General features: G+C 42.9%; 1 protein-coding gene across 1 annotated transcript in view; it reads left to right on the top strand.

The window, feature by feature from the left end:
- si:dkey-215k6.1 (transmembrane protein 132C) overlaps positions 1-19296 on the top strand; it is a 287339-nt gene that overhangs the window by 161438 nt on the left and 106605 nt on the right. The window contains exon 3 of the mRNA XM_039000757.1: positions 5913-6096. Coding sequence (XP_038856685.1) covers positions 5913-6096 — 184 coding nt within the window. The remainder of the gene's footprint in view (positions 1-5912; positions 6097-19296) is intronic.

Genomic DNA, 19296 nt, shown 5'->3' with positions numbered 1-19296 from the left:
AATACTAGTGAAGACATCAAAACTATGAAATAACACATAGAATCATGTAGTAACCAAAAAAGTCTGAAACAAAATCACATTTTAGATTCTTCAAAGTAGCCACGCTTTGCCTTGATGACAGCTTTGCACACTCTTGGCATTCTCTCAACCAGCTTCTCCTGGAATGATTTTCCAACAGTCTTGAAGGAGTTCCCACATATGCTGAGCACTTGTTGGCTGCTTTCCTTTCACTCTGCGGTCCAACTCATCCCAAACCATCTCAGTTGGGTTTAGGTCAGATGGTTGTGGAGGCCAGGTCATCTAATGCAGCACTCCATCACTCTCCTTGGTCAAATAGCCCTTACACAGCCTGGAGGTGTGTTTTTGGTCATTGTCCTGTTGAAAATCAAATGATAGTCCCACTAAGCGCAAACCAGATGGGTTGGCGTATCGCTGCAGAATTCTGTGGTAGCCATGCTGGTTAAGTGTGCCTTGAATTCTAAAAAAATCACAGACAGTGTCACCAGCAAAGCACCATCACACCTCCTCCTCCATGCTTAACAGTGGGAACCACACATGTGGAGATCATCTGTTCACCTACTCTGCGCCTCACAAAGACATGGCGGTTGGAACCAAAAATCTAAAATTTGGAATCACCAGACCAAAGGACAGATTTCCACCGGTCTAATGTCCATTGCTTGTGCTTCTTGGCCCAAGCAAGTCTCTTCTTATTATTGGTGTCCTTTACTAGTGGTTTCTTTGCAGAAGGTCTGATTCACGCAGTCTCCTCTGAACAGTTGATGTTGAGATGTGTCTGTTACTTGAACTCTGTGAAGCATTTATTTGGGCTGCAATCTGAGGTGCAGTTAACTCTAATGACCTTATCCTCTGCAGCAGAGGTAACTCGGTGTCTTCCTTTCCTGTTTCGGTCCTCATGAGAGACAGTTTCATCATAGCGCTTGATGGTTTTTGCGACTGAACTCTCAAAGTTCTTGAAATGTTCTGCATTGACTGACCTTCATGTCTTAATGTAATGATGGACTGTCGTTTCTCTTTGCTAATTTGAGCTGTTCTTGCCACAATATGTTATTTTACCAAATAGGGCTATCTTCTGAATACCACCCCTACCTTGTCGCAACATACCGGTAACTGATTGGCTCAAACGCATTAAGGGAAGAAATTCCACAAATTAACTTTTAACTAGGCACACCTGTTAATTGAAATGCATTCCAGGTGACCAACTCATGAAGCTGATTGAGAGGATGCCAAGAGTGTACAAAGCTGTCAGGCAAAGGGTGGCTACTTTGAAGAATCGCAAATATAAAATATATTTTGATTTGTTTAACACTTTTTGGGTTACTACATGATTCCATGTGTGTTATTTCATAGTTTTGAAGTCTTCACTACAATGTAGAAAATAGTAAAAATAAAGAAAAACCCTTGAATGAGTTAGGTGTGTCCAAACTTTTGACTGGTACTGTACATTTACAACCACCCAAAAGGGCACTTGGCACGTGGAAGGGCAAAAGGCCAGGTGCTCAGGCACAGGTGGTGTCTGCATACACACACCAGTTGTACCAATATGTGGCCATAGTCACCGCATACCAGTCGTAACACTGCCATAGATACCCTGACCTCTCTCTCTCATGTCTCTGCCCCCCTCCCGCACCCTCATCTGTATTCATTCCTTACTTCCTTAACCCCAGCATTGCTCCCCCACAGTACAGTACTATTCTCAGTGCCAAAGACAGGCTGAATCCAGCAGGCTGTGCCTCATCCAGGAGGGTCAGGAGTTCACATTATGTCTTCAGGAAGGACACTTTCCCTCTTGTACAACTTCTGCTTTCTCCACACCTCTCTCATTTTCTCTCTCTCTGATTCTCTCTCTCTCTCTCTGTCTCTCTCTCCAACATCTCTCTCTCAACATCTGTCTCTCTCTGATTCTCTCTCTCTCTCTCCAGCATTTCTCTCTCTGATATTCTATATCTTTCTATCTCACTCTGTCTCTCTCTATGTCTGTCTCTATATCTCCTCCAGCCACAGCTCATCCTAGCATATACTGTATCAGAACAGTTTGTGAGGGGTGTCTTGTTTCCCTCATTCATTCATTTACTTGTGGCTAAATTCATTTGAAGGAGGAGAGGTCAGGTAGCCCTGACATCCATCAGCGCCCTCCAGGGAGAGGTAATGAAACGCTGCACACAGGGTTGGAAAAAACAGCTGTGATGGGTCAGAGATCAGAACACAAGGATTGGAGGTGCATGGCCGTGAATCATATCTGTGTTGGGTATTGAAAATGCCTCTCGCATCAATTTGAGGCTGCTTTGTTCATTTTCCAGCCTCTGAAGCCAGTCAGAGCATGTGTCTCAAATGACACCCTATTCCCTGAAGTGCACTACGGGCCCTGGTCAAAAGTATTGTACTATGGGCCCTGGTCAAAAGTAGTGCGTTACGGGCCCTGGTCAAAGGTATTGTACTATGGGCCCTGGTCAAAAGTAGTGCGTTACGGGCCCTGGTCAAAAGTATTGTACTATGGGCCCTGGTCAAAAGTAGTGCGTTACGGGCCCTGGTCAAAAGTATTGTACTATGGGCCCTGGTCAAAAGTAGTGCGTTACGGGCCCTGGTCAAAAGTATTGTACTATGGGCCCTGGTCAAAAGTAGTGCGTTACGGGCCCTGGTCAAAAGTATTATACTATGGGCCCTGGTCAAAAGTAGTGTGTTACGGGCCCTGGTCAAAAGTATTGTACTATGGGCCCTGGTCAAAAGTAGTGCGTTACGGGCCCTGGTCAAAAGTAGGGCGCTATGGGCCCTGGTCAAAAGTAGTGCGTTACGGGCCCTGGTCAAAAGTAGGGCACTATGGGCCCTGGTCAAAAGTAGTGCGTTACGGGCCCTGGTCAAAAGTAGTTCGTTACGGGCTCTGGTCAAAAGTAGTTCGTTACGGGCTCTGGTCAAAAGTAGTGCGTTACGGGCCCTGGTCAAAAGTAGTGTGTTACGGGCCCTGGTCAAAAGTATTGTACTATGGGCCCTGGTCAAAAGTAGTGCGTTACGGGCCCTGGTCAAAAGTAGGGCGCTATGGGCCCTGGTCAAAAGTAGTGCGTTACGGGCCCTGGTCAAAAGTAGTGCGTTACGGGCCCTGGTCAAAAGTAGTTCGTTACGGGCCCTGGTCAAAAGTAGTTCGTTACGGGCTCTGGTCAAAAGTAGTGCGTTACGGGCCCTGGTCAAAAGCAGTGCGTTACGGGCCCTGGTCAAAAGTAGTTTGTTACGGGCTCTGGTCAAAAGTAGTTCGTTACGGGCTCTGGTCAAAAGTAGTGCGTTACGGGCCCTGGTCAAAAGTAGTGTGTTACGGGCCCTGGTCAAAAGTAGTGTACTATGGGCTCTGTTCAAAAGTAGGGCACTATGGGCCCTGGTCAAAAGTAGTGTACTATGGGCTCTGTTCAAAAGTAGGGCACTATGGGCCCTGGTCAAAAGTAGGGCACTATGGGCCCTGGTCAAAAGTATTGGACTATGGGCCCTGGTCAAAAGTAGTGCGTTACGGGCTCTGGTCAAAAGTAGGGCACTATGGGCCCTGGTCAAAAGTAGAAGCCTGACACACTGGTGTGTGAGCCATCATTCCCTTTTATCCCCGTTAATTTACATGACGACTTTGTGGGACGTGATCGTAGCAAATAGTTTGCTGTGCTCCGTTTACAGCGTCTCAGATCAACCAGCTAAATCAAAGTAGATAACAAAATATTTGCGCTCCTGTGGCTCAGCTGGTAGAGGTGGTTTTCATTCCCGTTGGAGGCTACCTATACAAATATGGATGCACGCCTGACTGTACGTTGCTGTGGATAAAAGCGCTGGCATATATTATTATTATTATTATATGAATCTACTTGTAAAGTACGAGAAGAGTAAGGTCAATTGTAGTTTCATCGTACCTCATAATCACACTATATCCCGTTTTTATAGAGGGGTGTGGATCATCAGCTCATTCCGACCCAGAAAGTTTTCATTTAGGATGGGGTGATTACCGTATTCAATTTGTACCTCTTGAGTTGGCAGAAAAGGCACAGTGACGACTGAAATTCTAACTCACTGGTCATTTATCCAACTCGCCAGCTTACGCCAACCAAACTGACCTGTAAGCACATCTTCTTAAAAGGTCTATTCAGTAGGTTAATAGACAGACAACTACACTGCCTTCACACCCCTTGACTTTTCCCTCATTTTGTTGTGTTAGAAAGTGGGATTAAAATGGATTTAATTGTCATTTCTGGTCAACGACCTACATAAAATACTCAATGTCAAATTGGAAGAAACATTTTAACAATTATAAAAATGTAATGAACAAAAAAGCCCTAATATATCTTGATTAGATAAGATATTCAACCCCCCTGAGTCAATACATATTAGAATCACCTTTGGCAGCGGTTACAACTGTGGGTTTTTCTGGGTAAGTCTCTAAGAGCTTTGCACACCTGGCTTGTACAATATTTGCCCATTCAAATTTTTTTAATTCTTCAACCTCTGTCAAGTTTGTTGTTGATCATTGCAAGAAAGTCATTTTCAAGTCTTGCCATAGATTTTCAAGCCGATTTAAGTCAAAACTGTTTCTCGGCCACTCAGGAACATTCAATGTCTTCTTGGTAAGCAAATCCAGTGTATATTTGGCCTTGTGTTTTAGGTTATTGTCCTGCTGAAAGGTCTATTTGTCTCCTAGTGTCTGGTGGAAAGAAGACTGAACCAGGTTTTCCTCTAGGATTTTGCCTGTGCTTAGCTATATTTTGTTTAATTTCATCCTAAACTCCATAGTCCTTGCCTATGACAAGCATAGCCATAACATGATGCAGCCACCACCATGCTTGAAAATATGAAGAGTGGTACTCAGTAATGTGTTGTATTGGATTTGCACCAAACATAATGCTTTGTATTCATGAAGTGTATTTCTTTGCCACATTTTTTGCAGTATCACAAAAAGTACCTTGTTGCTAACAGGATGCATGTTTTGGAATATTTTATTATGTACAGGCTTCCTTCTTTTCACTCTGTCATTTAGGTTAGTATTGTGGAGTATCTACAATGTTGTAGATCCATCCTCAGTTATCTCCTATCACAGCTATTAAACTCTGTAACTGTTTTAAAATCATAATTGGCCTCATGGTGAAACCCCTGAGCGGTTTCCTTCCTCTCCGGCAACTGAGTTAGGAAGGACACCTGTATCTTTGTAGTGACTGGGTGTATTGATTGACCATCCAAATGTAATTAATAACTTCACCATGCTCAAAGGGATATTAAGCATCTGCTTTAATTTTTTTTATTTTTACACATCTAACAATGGGTCTTCTTTGCGAGGCATTGGAAAACCCCACTGGTCTTTGTGATTGAATCTGTGTTAAAAATTCACTACTCAATTGAGGGACCTTACACATACTTGCATACTTGTATGTGTGGGGTACAGAGATGTTAACCACTATTATTGCACACAGAGTGAGTCCATGCAACTTATTATGTGATTTGTTGCATTTTTACTCCTGAACTTATTAAGGCTCGCCATAACAAAGGGGTGGACTAATTATTGACCAAAGACATGCAGCTTTTAATTTTGTATTATTTCAAACATTCCACTTTGACATTATGGGGTATTGTGTGTAGATCAGTGACATACAATCTCAATTTAATCCATTTTAAATTCAGGCTGCAACACAACAACATGTGGAAAAAAGTCAAAGGACTGCTGTATATCAGCATCTGTCTCATAAGACCATAGATTCTGTAGACAACCATACATATTTGTGGCTGTTAAGCCAACACATATGTTTATGCTATCCTGATGCAGTGAAAATAAAATAACATTTGAATAAAGTAAGCATTATGCAACATCTTTTGGAGATTTTTTATGTTTTTGTTTATGGAGCCTCTTGCCTGATGTTCTGCTTGATGCCTCCATACAGGTTGGAGGGCTCCTTTTACGAGGTGATGCAGGTGGAGTTTGAGATGGACAACATCATCAACCTACAGTCTACCCAGACTATCCAGTGGCAGATCGAGTATCCCTCCACAGGCACACAGGCAGAGGCCGTCTCCCACCTCTACATCAGCCAGAGAGACATCCAGGGCATCGTACCCCTGGCCGAGGTAAACGGAAACTAGGAGGAGCTAGGAGGACAACATGGGGCAGGACAGGTCATTTAAACAGGGATCTAGAACATCCGTGTGCTGGGGATTCTTTGGAAGCCATTTTATTTTAAATTAGCAATAGAGCTCTCCTCAGTCAAGTCATTGAACATCCATGATTTGAAGACCAGGAAGAAAAGCCCCCCTCCTTGAAAAGTCAGAGATGCATATTGACTACTGGTGGATTCCCCAGGGCCATGCAGATACCCTCCATCTGTCACCTACTCCTTCTCCCCCTCCGAAGAACAAACCAACCGACATCTTCTTTCATTTTGACTTAATAAGCAGCTTTGTCCTCCCTCCCACTTCCCTGGAGGCTGTAAACTTCTGAAATGTCAGACCGTGTACCACCCTCCTGCTCTGCACAGTACCCCTGCTACCCCCCTTCCTGTCCCCCTGGCTACTATAGGCTGGCAGGGGTCAGAGGTGACATGTAGATCAGTAAGAGGGCCTGAGGGAAGATGGATCCCTCTCCCTGAGGGAAGACGGATCCTTCTCCCTGGGCGGGACGGATCCCTCTCCCTGGGCTGGACGGATCCCTCTCCCTGGGCTGGACGGATCCCTCTGCCTGGGGTGGACGGATCCCTCTCCATGGGGGGCCCATGTCTCAGAGCACCTTCTTTTGGGGGGGTTAGAGTTCTAGGTTAAGGTTAAGATCTATGTACATTCTTTCCCTATCCCAGTTCACACACCTGATTCAACTTATCAAGGGCTTGCTCATTAGTTTACCTTTTTAATTGGGTGTAAGTGGAACGGCTGGCGGTGCTCGGGTGGAGGGAAACGCTGCTCTACAGGAAGTTATGCATTTCAGGATTATTATAATAGTTTGTCAATATTGTGAAATGTATGGGTTTAAATTAAGATCCAATAACCTAGTATGGTGTAATACTAATTTACCAGAGGTGGTTTTAAATTATTATTTTTATATTTTTCTTTAGGGATCAACTAGTTAGATCAGCTTTAATATTGCAGATAGATTGTAGATTCCATCAATGTAATTGTCTGCATCATTTCCAATCCCCCGCATATTTTTCGGTAAATATACAGTACCATTCAAAAGTTTGGACACACCTACTCATTCAAGGTTTTTTTAAATATTTTTTTTACTATTTTCTACATTGTAGAATAATAGTGAAGACATCAAAACTATGAAATAACACATATCATATGGAATCATGTAGTAACAAATCAAAATATATTTTAGATTCTTCAATGTATCCACCCTTTGCCTTGATGACAGCTTTGCACACGCTTGGCCTTCTCTCAACCAGCTTCATAAAGAATGCTTTTCCAACAGTCTTGAAGGAGTTCGCACATATGCTGAAAACTTGTTGACTGCATTTCCTTGACTCTGAGGTGTAATACTTCTATACCAGAGGTGTTTTAAAATTATTATTATTTTGATATTTTTCTTCAGGACCATATCTCAGACTGGCCAATGAAAATAAAATATTAAAATGGGAAAAAGAACACAGACACTGGACAGAGGAACTCTGCCTAGAAGGCCAGCATCTTCACTGTTGACGTTGAGACTGGACAGAGGAACTCTGCCTAGAAGGCCAGCATCTTCACTGTTGACATTGAGACTGGACAGAGGAACTCTGCCTAGAAGGCCATCATCTTCACTGTTGACGTTGAGACTGGACAGAGGAACTCTGCCTAGAAGGCCAGCATCTTCACTGTTGATGTTGAGACTGGTATTTTGCGGGTACTATTTAATGAAGCTGCCAGTTGAGGACTTGTGAGGCATCTGTTTCTCAAACTAGACACTGTAATGTACTTGTCCTCTTGCTCAGTTGTGCACCGGGGCCTCCCACTCCTCCTTCTATTCTGGTTAGAGCAAGTTTGCGCTGTTCTGTGAATGGAGTAGTACAGTCATGGCCAAAAGTTTTGAGAATGACACAAATATTAATTTTCACAAAGTTTGCTGCTTCAGTGTCTTTAGATAATTTTGTCAGATGTTACTATGGAATACTGAAGTATAAATACAAGCATTTCATAAGTGTCATAAGGATTTTATTGACAATTACATGAAGTTGATGCAGAGTCAATATTTGCAGTGTTGACCCTTCCTTTTCAAGACCTCTGCAATCTGCCCTCCCATGCTGTCAATTAACTGGGCCACATCCTGACTGATGGTAGCCCATTCTTGCATAATCAATGCTTGGAGTTTGTCAGAATGGGTTTTTGTTTGTCCACCCGCCTCTTGAGGATTGACCATAAGTTCTCAATGGGATTAAGGTCTGGGGAGTTTCCTGGCCATGGACCCAAAATATCGATGTTTTGTTCCCCGAGCCACTTAGTTATCACGTTTGCCTTATGGCAAGGTGCTCCATCATGCTGGAAAATGCATTGTTCGTCACCAAACTGTTCCTGGATGGTTGGGAGAAGTTGCTCTCGGTGGATGTGTTGGTACCATTCTTTATTCATGGCTGTGTTCTTAGGCAAAATTGTGAGTGAGCCCACTTCCTTGGCTGAGAAGCAACCCCACACATGAATGGTCTCAGGATGCTTTACTGTTGGAATGACACAGGACTGATGGTAGCGCTCACCTTGTCTTCTCCGGACAAGCTTTTTTCCGGATGCCCCAAACAATCGGAAAGGGGATTCATCAGAGAAAATGACTTTACCCCAGTCCTCAGCAGTCCAATCCCTGTACCTTTTGCAGAATATCAGTCTGTCCCTGATGCTTTTCTTGGAAAGAAGTGGCTTCTTTGCTGCCCTTCCTGACACCAGGCCATCCTCCAAAAGTCTTCGCCTCACTGTGCATGCAGATGCACTCGCACCTGCCTGCTGCCATTCCTGAGCAAGCTCTGTACTGGGGGTGCCCCGATCCCGCAGCTGAATCAACTTTAGGAGACAGTCCTGGCGCTTGCTGGACTTTCTTGGGTGTCCTGAAGCCTTCTTCACAACAATTGAACCACTCTCCTTGAAGTTCTTGATGATCCGATAAATGGTTGATTTAGGTGCAATTTTACTAGCAGCAATATCCTTGCCTGTGAAGCCCTTTTTGTGCAAAGCAATGATGACAGCACGTGTTTCCTTGCAGGTAACCATGGTTGACAGAGGAAGAACAATGATTCCAAGCACCACCCTCCTTTTGAAGCTTCCAGTCTGTTATTCGAACTCAATCAGCATGACAGAGTGATCTCCAGCCTTGTCCTCGTCAACACTCACACCTGTGTTAATGAGAGAATCACTGACATGTCAGTTGGTCCTTTTGTGGCAGGGCTGAAATGCAGTGGAAATGTTTTTTGGGGATTCAGTTCATTTGCATGGGAAAGAGGGACTTTGCAATTAATTGCAATTCATCTGATCACTCTTCATAACATTCTGGAGTATATGCAAATTGCCATCATACAAACTGAGGCAGCAGACTTTGTGAAAATTAATATTTGTGTCATTCTCAAAACATTTGGCCACGACTGTACACAGCGTTGTACGAGATCTTCAGTTTCTTGGCAATTTCTCGCATGGAATAGCCTTCATTTCTCAGAACAAGAATAGACTGACGAGTTACAGAAGAAAGTTCTTAGTTTCTGGCCATTTTTAGCCTGTAATCGAACCCACAAATGCTGATGCTCCAGATACTCAACTAGTCTAAAGAAGGACCGTTTTATTGCTTCTTTAATGAGCACAACAGTTTTCAGCTGTGCTAACATAATTGCAAAATGATTTTCTAATGATCAATTAGCCTTTTAAAATTATAAACTTGGATTAGCTAACACAATGTGCCATTGGAACACAGGAGTAATGGTTGCTGATAATGGGCCTCTGTACGCCTATGTAGATATTCCATAAAAATCAGCCGTTTCCAGATACAATAGTCATTTACAACATTAACAATGTCTTCACTGTATTTCTGATCAATTGATGTTATTTTAATGGACAAAAAATGTACTTTTCTTTCAAAAACAAGGACATTTCTAAGTGATCCCAAACGTTTCAATGGTAGTGTATATACAGTGCATACATAAAAACAGAAATACCCTATTTACATAAGTATTCAGACCGTTTGCTATGAGACTCGAAATTGAGCTCAGGTGCATCCTGTTTCCATTGATCATCCTTGAGATGTTTCTATAACTTGATTGGAGTCCACCTGTGGTAAATTCAATTGATTGGATATTATTTGGAAAGGCACACACCTGTCCATAGAAGGTCCCACAGTTGGCAGTGCATGGTCAGAGCAAAAACCAAGCCATGAGGTCGAAGGAATTGTCCATAGTGCTCAGAGACAGGATTGTGTCGAGGCACAGATTTTATTAAAAAATTTTATTTCACATTTATTTAACCAGGTAGGCCAGTTGAGAACAAGTTCTCATTTACAACGGCGACCTGGCCAAGATAAAGCAAAGCAGTGCGACAAAAAACAACAACACAGAGTTACATGTGGGATAAACAAAAGTACAGTCAATAACACAATAGAAAAATCTATATCCAGTGTGTGCAAATGGCGTAAGGAGGTAAGGCAATAAATAGGCCATAGTAGCGAAGTAATTACAATTTAGCAAATTAACACTGGAGTGATAGATGTGCAGATGATGATGTGCAAGTAGAAATACTGGTGTGCAAAAGAGCAAAAAAAAAAAAAGTTAATAAAAACAATATGGGGATGAGCTAGGTAGTTGAATGGGCTATTTACAGATGGGCTGTGTACAGCTGCAGCGATCGGTAAGCTTCTCAGATAGCTGATGCTTAAAGTTAGTGAGGGAGATATATGTCTCAAACTTCAGCGATTTTTGAATTCGTTCCAGTCATTGGCAGCAAGGAACTGGAAGGAAAGGCGGCCAAAGTAGGTGTTAGCTTTGGGGATGACCAGTGAGATATACCTGCTGGAGCGCGTGCTACGGGTGGGTGTTGTTATGGTGAGCTTGAGCTTTACCTAGCAAAGACTTATAGATGACCTGGAGCCAATGGGTCTGGCGACGAGTATGTAGCGAGGACCAGCCAACGAGAGCATACAGGTCGCAGTGGTGGGTGGTATAAAATGGGATTTTGGTGACAAAACGGATGGCACTGTGATAGACTGCATCCAGTTTGCTGAGTAGAGTGTTGGAGGCTATTTTGTCAATGACATCACTAAAGTCTAGCCAGACACCTAGGTATTTGTAGGTGTCCACATATTCCAAGTCAGAACCGTCCAGAGTAGTGATGCTAGTCGGGCGGGCAGGTGCGGGCAGCGATTGGTTAAAAAGCATGCATTTAGTTTTACTAGCGTAGTAGTTGGAGGCCACGGAAGGAGTGTTGTATGGCATTGAAGCTCGTTTGGAGGTTAGTTAACACAGTGTCCAAGGAAGGGCCAGATGTATAGAGAATGGTGTCATCTGCGTAGAGGTGGATCAAGCAATCACCCGCAGCAAGAGCGACATCATTGATATATACAGAGAAAAGAGTCGGCCCGAGAATTGAACCCTGTGGTACACCCATAGAGATTGCCAGAGGTCCGGACAACAGGCCCTCCGATTTGACACACTGAACTCTATCTGAGAAGTAGTTGGTGAACCAGGCGAGGCAATCATTTGAGAAACCAAGGCTGTTGAGTCTGCCGATATGAATACGGTGATTGACAGAGTCGAAAGCCTTGGCCAGGTCAATGAAGATAGCTGCATATTACTGTCTTTTATCAATTGCGGTTATGATATCGTTTAGGGCCTTGAGTGTGGCTGAGGTCCACCCATGACCAGCTCGGAAACCGGATTGCACAGCGGAGAAGGTACGGTGGGATTCGAAATGGTCAGTGATCGGTTTGTTAACTTGGCTTTCGAAGACTTTAGAAAGGCAGGGCAGGATGGATATAGGTCTGTAACAGTTTGTGTCTAGAGTGTCACCCCCTTTGAAGAGGGGGATAACCGCGGAAGCTTTCCAATCTTTAGGAATCTCGGACGATACGAAAGACAGGTTGAACAGACTAGTAATAGGGGTTGCAACAATGGCGGTGGATAATTTTAGAGAGAGAGGGTCCAGATTGTCTAGCCTAGCTGATTTGTACGGGTCCAGGTTCTGCAGCTCTTTCAGAACATCTGCTATCTGGATTTGGGTGAAGGAGAAGCTGGGGAGGCTCGGGCAAGTAGCTGCGGGGGGTGCGGAGCTGTTGGCTGGGGTTGGGGTAGCCAGGAGGAACGCATGGCCAGCCATAGAGAAATGCTTCTTGAAATTCTTGATTATCGTGGATTTATCGGCAGTGACAGTGTTTCCTAGCCTCAGTGCAGTGGGCAGCTGGGAGGAGGTGCTCTTATTCAAAACGTTTTGGGAGTTAGAGCTACAGGATGCAAATTTCTGTTTGAAAAAGCTAGCCTTTGCTTTCCTAACTGACTGTGTGTATTGGTTCCTGACTTCCCTGATCTGGGGAAGGGTACCAAAAAATGTATGCAACGTTGAAGGTCCCCAAGAACACAGTGGCCTCCGTAATTCTTTAATGGAAGAAGTTTGGAACCACCAAGACTCTTTCTAGAGCTTGCTTCCTGGGCAAACTGAGCCATTGGGGGCGAAGGGCCTTGGTCAGTATTGTGTGTAGACTTTTTTTGTTGCTACATGATTCCATATGTGTTATTTCATAGTTTGAATTCTTCACTTTTATTCTACAATGTAGAAAATAGTAAAAAAAAATATAGAAAAACCCTTGAATGGAGTAGGTTTGTCCAAAAATATATTTTCCTTCATTGTTTTCCACTAACCATACCACCATTTTCCTAATTGGAGTAAACTAATGGACAACAACACTTAGGCTTCTACTTCCAACTAATACATAGCTTATCATTTTACGGATACAGTATATTTTACAATAGTTATATTTTGTTTGTTTTTACTCCTATCCTTCCGCGACCCTTAACCCCTCTCATCTATTTCTGAACAATATCCAGTTTCTATTTCCCATATATTTTTAACAGTGCTGTTTCACAAAGTTCTGAACCAAGATTCATTTTACAGACCTAGTATATTTTACATGAGTTATCTTGTTATTCATGAGTTATTCAGTGGAGCTGAAGGGTGGGAGTTAGCCTAGTGGCTAGAGCGTTGGGCCAGTAACCGGAAGGTTTCTTAATCGAATCCCTGAGCTGACAAGTTATGAATCTGTCGTTCTGCCCCTGAGCAAGGCAGTTAACCCACTGTTCCCCGGGCGCCGAAGATGTGGATATCAATTAAGGCAGCCACCTGCACGTCTCTGATTCAGAGGGGTTGGGTTAAATGCGGATGACACATTTCAGTTGAATACATTGTTGGACAACTGACTAGGTATCCCCCATTCAACCCCTCCCATCTATCTCTTAACACCATCAACAGTGTTTTACTTGCCGTATATTTTTCAACTGTGCTGTGATGTTTTACAAAAGTTCTGGACCTTTCTATTCTCGTAGTTTCTACAGATTGTAAATTAAAGATTCAAAAAATTCCGTTATTCCAGTATTATTATATTATTGATCGATTGCCTATGACTTTTCAGATCACCCAGCAATGCTATCTGCAGAGTTAGCTCCAGGTAAATGTTGCAATTCTTCAGCCTTTCCTGAACCTGCGACCAAAAACAAGCTACATACGGACAGTACCAAAACAAATTATCTAATGATTCTATCTCTTCGCAGCAAAATCTGCAGAGCTGGAATGGTTGTATCCCCCATATACTGTATATAACATTCTATTGGTTGCAAGAATTTTGTATAATAATTTAAATTAAAAGTTTTGAATCTGGTGTTGTTTTAGTTAGGAACTCACCTGGTTGTCTAGGTCTTCATTGATTAGTTAGGAACTCCTCTCACCTGGTTGTCTAGGTCTTCATTGATTAGTTAGGAACTCCTCTCACCTGGTTGTCTAGGTCTTCATTGATTAGTTAGGAACTCCTCTCACCTGGTTGTCTAGGTCTTCATTGAACACGAATTGAAAGGAAATAACTATAGCCAGTAGACACACGGCCCTCCGGGAATTTACTTTGACACCCCTGTCATATACAGTCCAGCCTATCTACCTCATCCATTCACCCTTTTGTGCATGTGTCCACCATCTCTCCCTCCCGTAGCCTCTAGCTCTAGCTGGCAAGCAGGTAATTCTATGGTCTGTCCTGATGGATTTCAAAGTGCTGGAGGAGGCTCAGTTTACAGGCTGTCAGGACTCAGAGAGGGGTCAGTGTGAGAGGTCACAAGATGAAAGCCAGCCAATTGCTGTGTAAGGAGAGGTCACCAAATGAAAGGTGGATAATCAGGACATGTGCTCTGTCTGCCTCTGTCTGCCTCTGAGTCATCAAATGGTCAGGTCAGATAGTGGCCTGTGTGGGGAAACAAACTCACGACTTTTGGGTTGTTTGGAGGGAAAGATCCAGATTAGATTCACACACGTGTCTGTCTGTCTGTGAATCATCACTTTGCAGTATATAGTCCCTTTGTTATTCCGTAATGGTGAAAATGATGTGACATTATTTCACTCAAAGTCCTCCTCCATGTCATGCTTTTGGTCATCGTGATGCTTGGCTACACAGTGAAAACCTCTTTTGAAAATATGGATTATTAGGTGCAATTTGTCTTGCACAGTGAAGGCTTTTTTATAGACAAGAGGAGGCTCCTAAAAGCGGATTATTTTGCTGCTTTTTGGGATTTTTGGCTTGAAAGATAAATTGGATCAGTAATGCACTTCCTTTATCTTCAAAGTACGATCATTACTGGGCTGTGTTGGGCTTGTTATGGGGCTTTTTCACCCCTCACTACACTGAGTCTCTCTCTCTCTCTCCCTCTGTCTCTCTCATTCTGTGTCTCTCTCTCTCTCTCTCTGTCGCTCTCTCTCTATCACTCTCTCTCATTCTGTCTCTCTCTCTCTTGCTCTCTCTCTCTCTTGCTCTGTCTGTCTGTCTGTCTGTCTGTCTGTCTGTCTGTCTGTCTGTCTGTCTGTCTGTCTGTCTGTCTGTCTGTCTGTCTGTCTGTCTGTCTGTCTGTCTGTCTGTCTGTCTGTCTGTCTGTCTGTCTCTGTCTCTGTCTCTGTCTCTCTGTCTCTCTCGCTGTCTGTCTCTCTCTCTCTGTCTCTCTCGCTGTCTCTCTCGCTGTCTGTCTCTCTCTCTCTCTCTCTCTCTCTCTCTCTCTCTCTCTCTCTCTCTCTCAGAAGCTCTTTTCTCTTTTTTCCTCCTCCCTTGTTCATTGTTTCTCCTTCCCATCCCTCAGATAGATACAGCTGTGTTTTTATACAGTTTAATTATTTCTCACTCTCTCTCTCTCTCTCTCTCTCTCTCTCTCGCTCTCGCTCTCGCTCTCTCTGTCTTTGTGTCTATCTCTCTATCTGTGTCTGTCTGTGTGTTAAATCCCAGCAGACAAGGCATGCACTCCAAGTCCCCGACACAAAATTAATTCTTAATTGGAACACTTGTTTATCTTTGTTCCTTGAAGATGCCAATGAGTTGCAGCAGTACCCAATGGACTAAATACATCTGAGGAGGGGGGGATCTGTGTGAGGAAAAAAGTTGCAATTGAAAAGTGACTCTGACTTAATTACAGATTGACTGTTTTCCGTTTTCAGTGAGTGTGCTTTTTTTCTGTCTTCCCAACCCAATTTGAAGAGCTTGGCTAAATAACTGCAGATTGTTTTCTTTGAGGGGATGACGAGAATAAGTAATTTCCCTCCAGTTATTAAGTCACTCCTGAAACACCAAATTGTGTATCTCTCACAGTGTTTTCAGAGAAAGCGAGACCTTAATTGCTTCAGATAGGTCATTAAATCTCAGACTTACACTCAGACACATTAGAATAGGAGCAGACACTCCCACTTGGTAAATAATCCAATTCATCTTCTCATCTTCTCACCTGTAAAAAGAAAGTTATGTTTTTTTCTCCATAGCAGCACTGGTGTCCCTCCAGGCTTTTAAGCACTAGGGTTATTACTGTTTCCATCACTAGGGCTGTATCAACAACCTATGCATAATGACTATTGCTCCCTCTCCCACAGACTATCCATACTGACTCTATGCACATCCACAGGTCTCTACCCACTCAGACACAACCTACGCAGCTGCTAAAATGATTAGCCAAATACATTAAAGCTCAATTTTTCACAATTACTGACATTTAATCCTAGTAAAAATTCCCTGTCTTAGGTCAGTTAGGATCACCACTTTATTTTAAGAATGTGAAATGTCAGAATAATAATAGAGAGAATGGTTTATTTCAGCTTTTATTTCTTTCATCACATTCCCAGTGGGTCAGAAGTTTACATATACTCAATTAGTATTTGGTAGCATTGCCTTTAAATTGTTTGACTTGGGTCAAACGTTTCGGGTAGCCTTCCACAAGCTTCCCACAATAAGTTGGGTGAATTTTGGCCCATTCCTCCTGACAGAGCTAGTGTAACTGAGTCAGGTTTGAAGGCCTCCTTGCTCGCACACGCTTTTTCAGTTCTTCCCACACATTTTCTATGGGATTGAGGTCAGGGCTTTGTGATGGCCACTCCAATATCTTGACTTTGTTGTCCTTAAGCCATTTTTCCACAACTTTGGAAGTATGCTTGGGGTCATTGTCCATTTGGAAGACCCCATTTGCGACCAAGCTTTAACTTCGTGACGGATGTCTTGAGATGTTGCTTCCATATATCCACATAATTTTCCTTTCCTCATGATGCCATCTATTTTGTGAAGTGCACCAGTCCCTCCTGCAGCAAAGCACCCCCACAACATGATGCTGCCACCCCGTGCTTCATGGTTGGGATGGTGTTCTTCGGTTTGCAAGCCTCCCCCTTTTTCCTCCAAACATAACGATGGTCATTATGGCCAAACGGTTCTATTTCTCCAAAAAGTACGATCTTTGTCCCCATGTGCAGTTGCAAACCGTAGTCTGGCTTTTTTTATAGCGGTTTTGGAGCAGTGGCTTCTTCCTTGCTGAGCTGCCTTTCAGGTTATGTCGATATAGGACTCGTTTTACTGTGGATATAGATACTTATGCACCTGTTTCCTCCAGCATCTTCACAAGGTCCTTTGCGGTTGTTCTGGGATTGATTTGCACTTTTCGCACCAAAGTATGTTCATCTCTAGGAGACAGAACGCGTCTCCTTCCTGAGCGGTATGACAGCTGCGTGGTCATGTGGTGTTTTTACTTGCGTACTATTGTTTGTACGTTTTACCTTCAGGCGTTTGGAAATTGCTCCCAAGGATGAACCAGACTTGTGGAGGTCTACAATTTCTTTTCTGAGGACTTGAGTGCGGCTTTTTGACATTATCTATTAGAGTATGCTGCTGGAAAGAATGATATGTTATGGCTTTACACCCCCTGCTATATTGCGGATCGAGAGTTACCTGTCTAACAGAACACAGAGGGTGTTCTTTAATGGTAGCCTCTCCAACATAATCCAGGTAGAATCAGGCATTCCCCAGGGCAATCTTTACTAATGACCTGCCACTGAAGCCGCACTGAAGTCTAACAAAACAGCTCCAACAAACGTTTTATTATCAATTTCTCTCAGCAAATCCTCCATGCATGTTGAATGCCCTTCCCTATAAGCTTGCTGAAAGTCTGTTGTTCATTTATTTACTGTAAAATAGAATCTTATCTGTTCAAACACCATTTTTTTTTACAAAGGTTTACTAAGGGTTGGTAACAGGCTGATTGGTCGGATATTTGAGCCCGTAAAGGCTTTCACTGGCTGCCCTTCCACCACAGAAAGCACTGAGCTCAAACACTTGCATTTTGGAGCTGCCCAAGAAACAGACCATGTTTGTATGCTGCTTTATTAACTCAATAATATATGTATGTGGATGACTCAACACTATACACATCAGCTACTAAAGCGAGTGAAATCACTGCAACACTTAACAAAGAGCTGCAGTCAGTTTCAGATTGTGTGGCAAGAAATAAGTTAGTCCTAAATATTTCAAAAACTAAAAGCATTGTATTTGGGACAAATCATTCACTTAACCTGAAACCTAAAATACATCTTGCAATAAATAATGTGGAAATTGAGCACGTTGAGGTAACTAAGCTGCTTGGAGTAACCCTGGATTGTAAACTGTCATTGTCAAAACATGTTGATACAACAGTAGATAAGATGGGGAGAAGTCTGTCCATAATAAAGCGTTGCTCTTCCTTCTTAACAGCACTTTCAACTAGGCCGGTCTTACAGGCCCTACTTGTGTCAGACCTGGACTACTGGCCAGTCGTGCGGTCAGGTGCCACAAAGCTGTCATCAAGACAAAGGGTAGCTACTTTGAAGAATCTCAAATATAAAATATATTTAGATTTGTTTAACGCTTTTTTGGTTACTACATGATTCCGTATGTGTTATTTCATAGTTGTGATGTCTTCAATATTATTCTACAATGTAGACAATAGTAAAAATAAAGAAAAACCCTGGAATGAGTAGGTGTTCTAAAACTTTTGACTGGTAGGTTATGCCCCCTTTATTTATCCTACAGTTCTAACTTGGTGTGCAGGGAGAATACTGCAAGAACAGCCCATGTTCTGAAATCGCTCGCTGTCCCTTTCAAAAGCGCTGAACAAATAGGCATATCGTCCGTCTTCGCTCGCTCATTAATGTCTTAATAGAAATTACGGCTTGCCTCATTCGCTCATCGTTCCCTTATGCCATAGTTTGTACTTCTGAATTGTTATATTGCTTATATATGTCTATCTTATGAGTATCTTATTCATCATTTTAGGCAATGTTGGAATGATGCATTTCATTGTTTTGCTTACTTTGTGTATTATAATTAGCTCATGTGCTTTTCTCCATGAGGAAGGGATACTATATGATGTTGTTGGGTCTGTAACCATGGTTGCCAGTGACGGTCTCTTCCCATTCAAGGCCTAATAAAACATGTAAAATGGAGGCTAACCACATCTCTCTCTCTCTGTGTGTGGTGACCTAAAGAAGAGTACAGTTATGACTCTCTCTCTCTCTCTCTCTCTCTCTCTCTCTCTCTCTCTCTCTCTCTCTCTCTCTCTCTCTCTCTCTCTCTCTCTCTGTGTATGTGGTGACTTAAAGAAGAGTACAGTTATCTCTCTCTCTCTCTCTCTCTCTCTCTCTCTCTCTCTCTCTCTGTGTATGTGGTGACTTAAAGAAGAGTACAGTTATCTCTCTGTGTCTGTCTCTCTCTCTCTCTCTCTCTCTCTCTCTCTCTTTCTCTCTCTGTGTGTGGTGACTTAAAGAAGATTCAAGTTATGTCTCTCTCTCTCTCTGTGCGTGGTGACCTAAAGAAGA

This window comes from Salvelinus namaycush, chromosome 1 (genome assembly GCF_016432855.1).
Source record: "Salvelinus namaycush isolate Seneca chromosome 1, SaNama_1.0, whole genome shotgun sequence".
Lineage (NCBI taxonomy): Eukaryota > Metazoa > Chordata > Actinopteri > Salmoniformes > Salmonidae > Salvelinus > Salvelinus namaycush.
The sequence above is the reverse complement of the archived record's forward strand: the minus strand, read 5'-3'. Positions and strand labels throughout refer to the sequence as shown.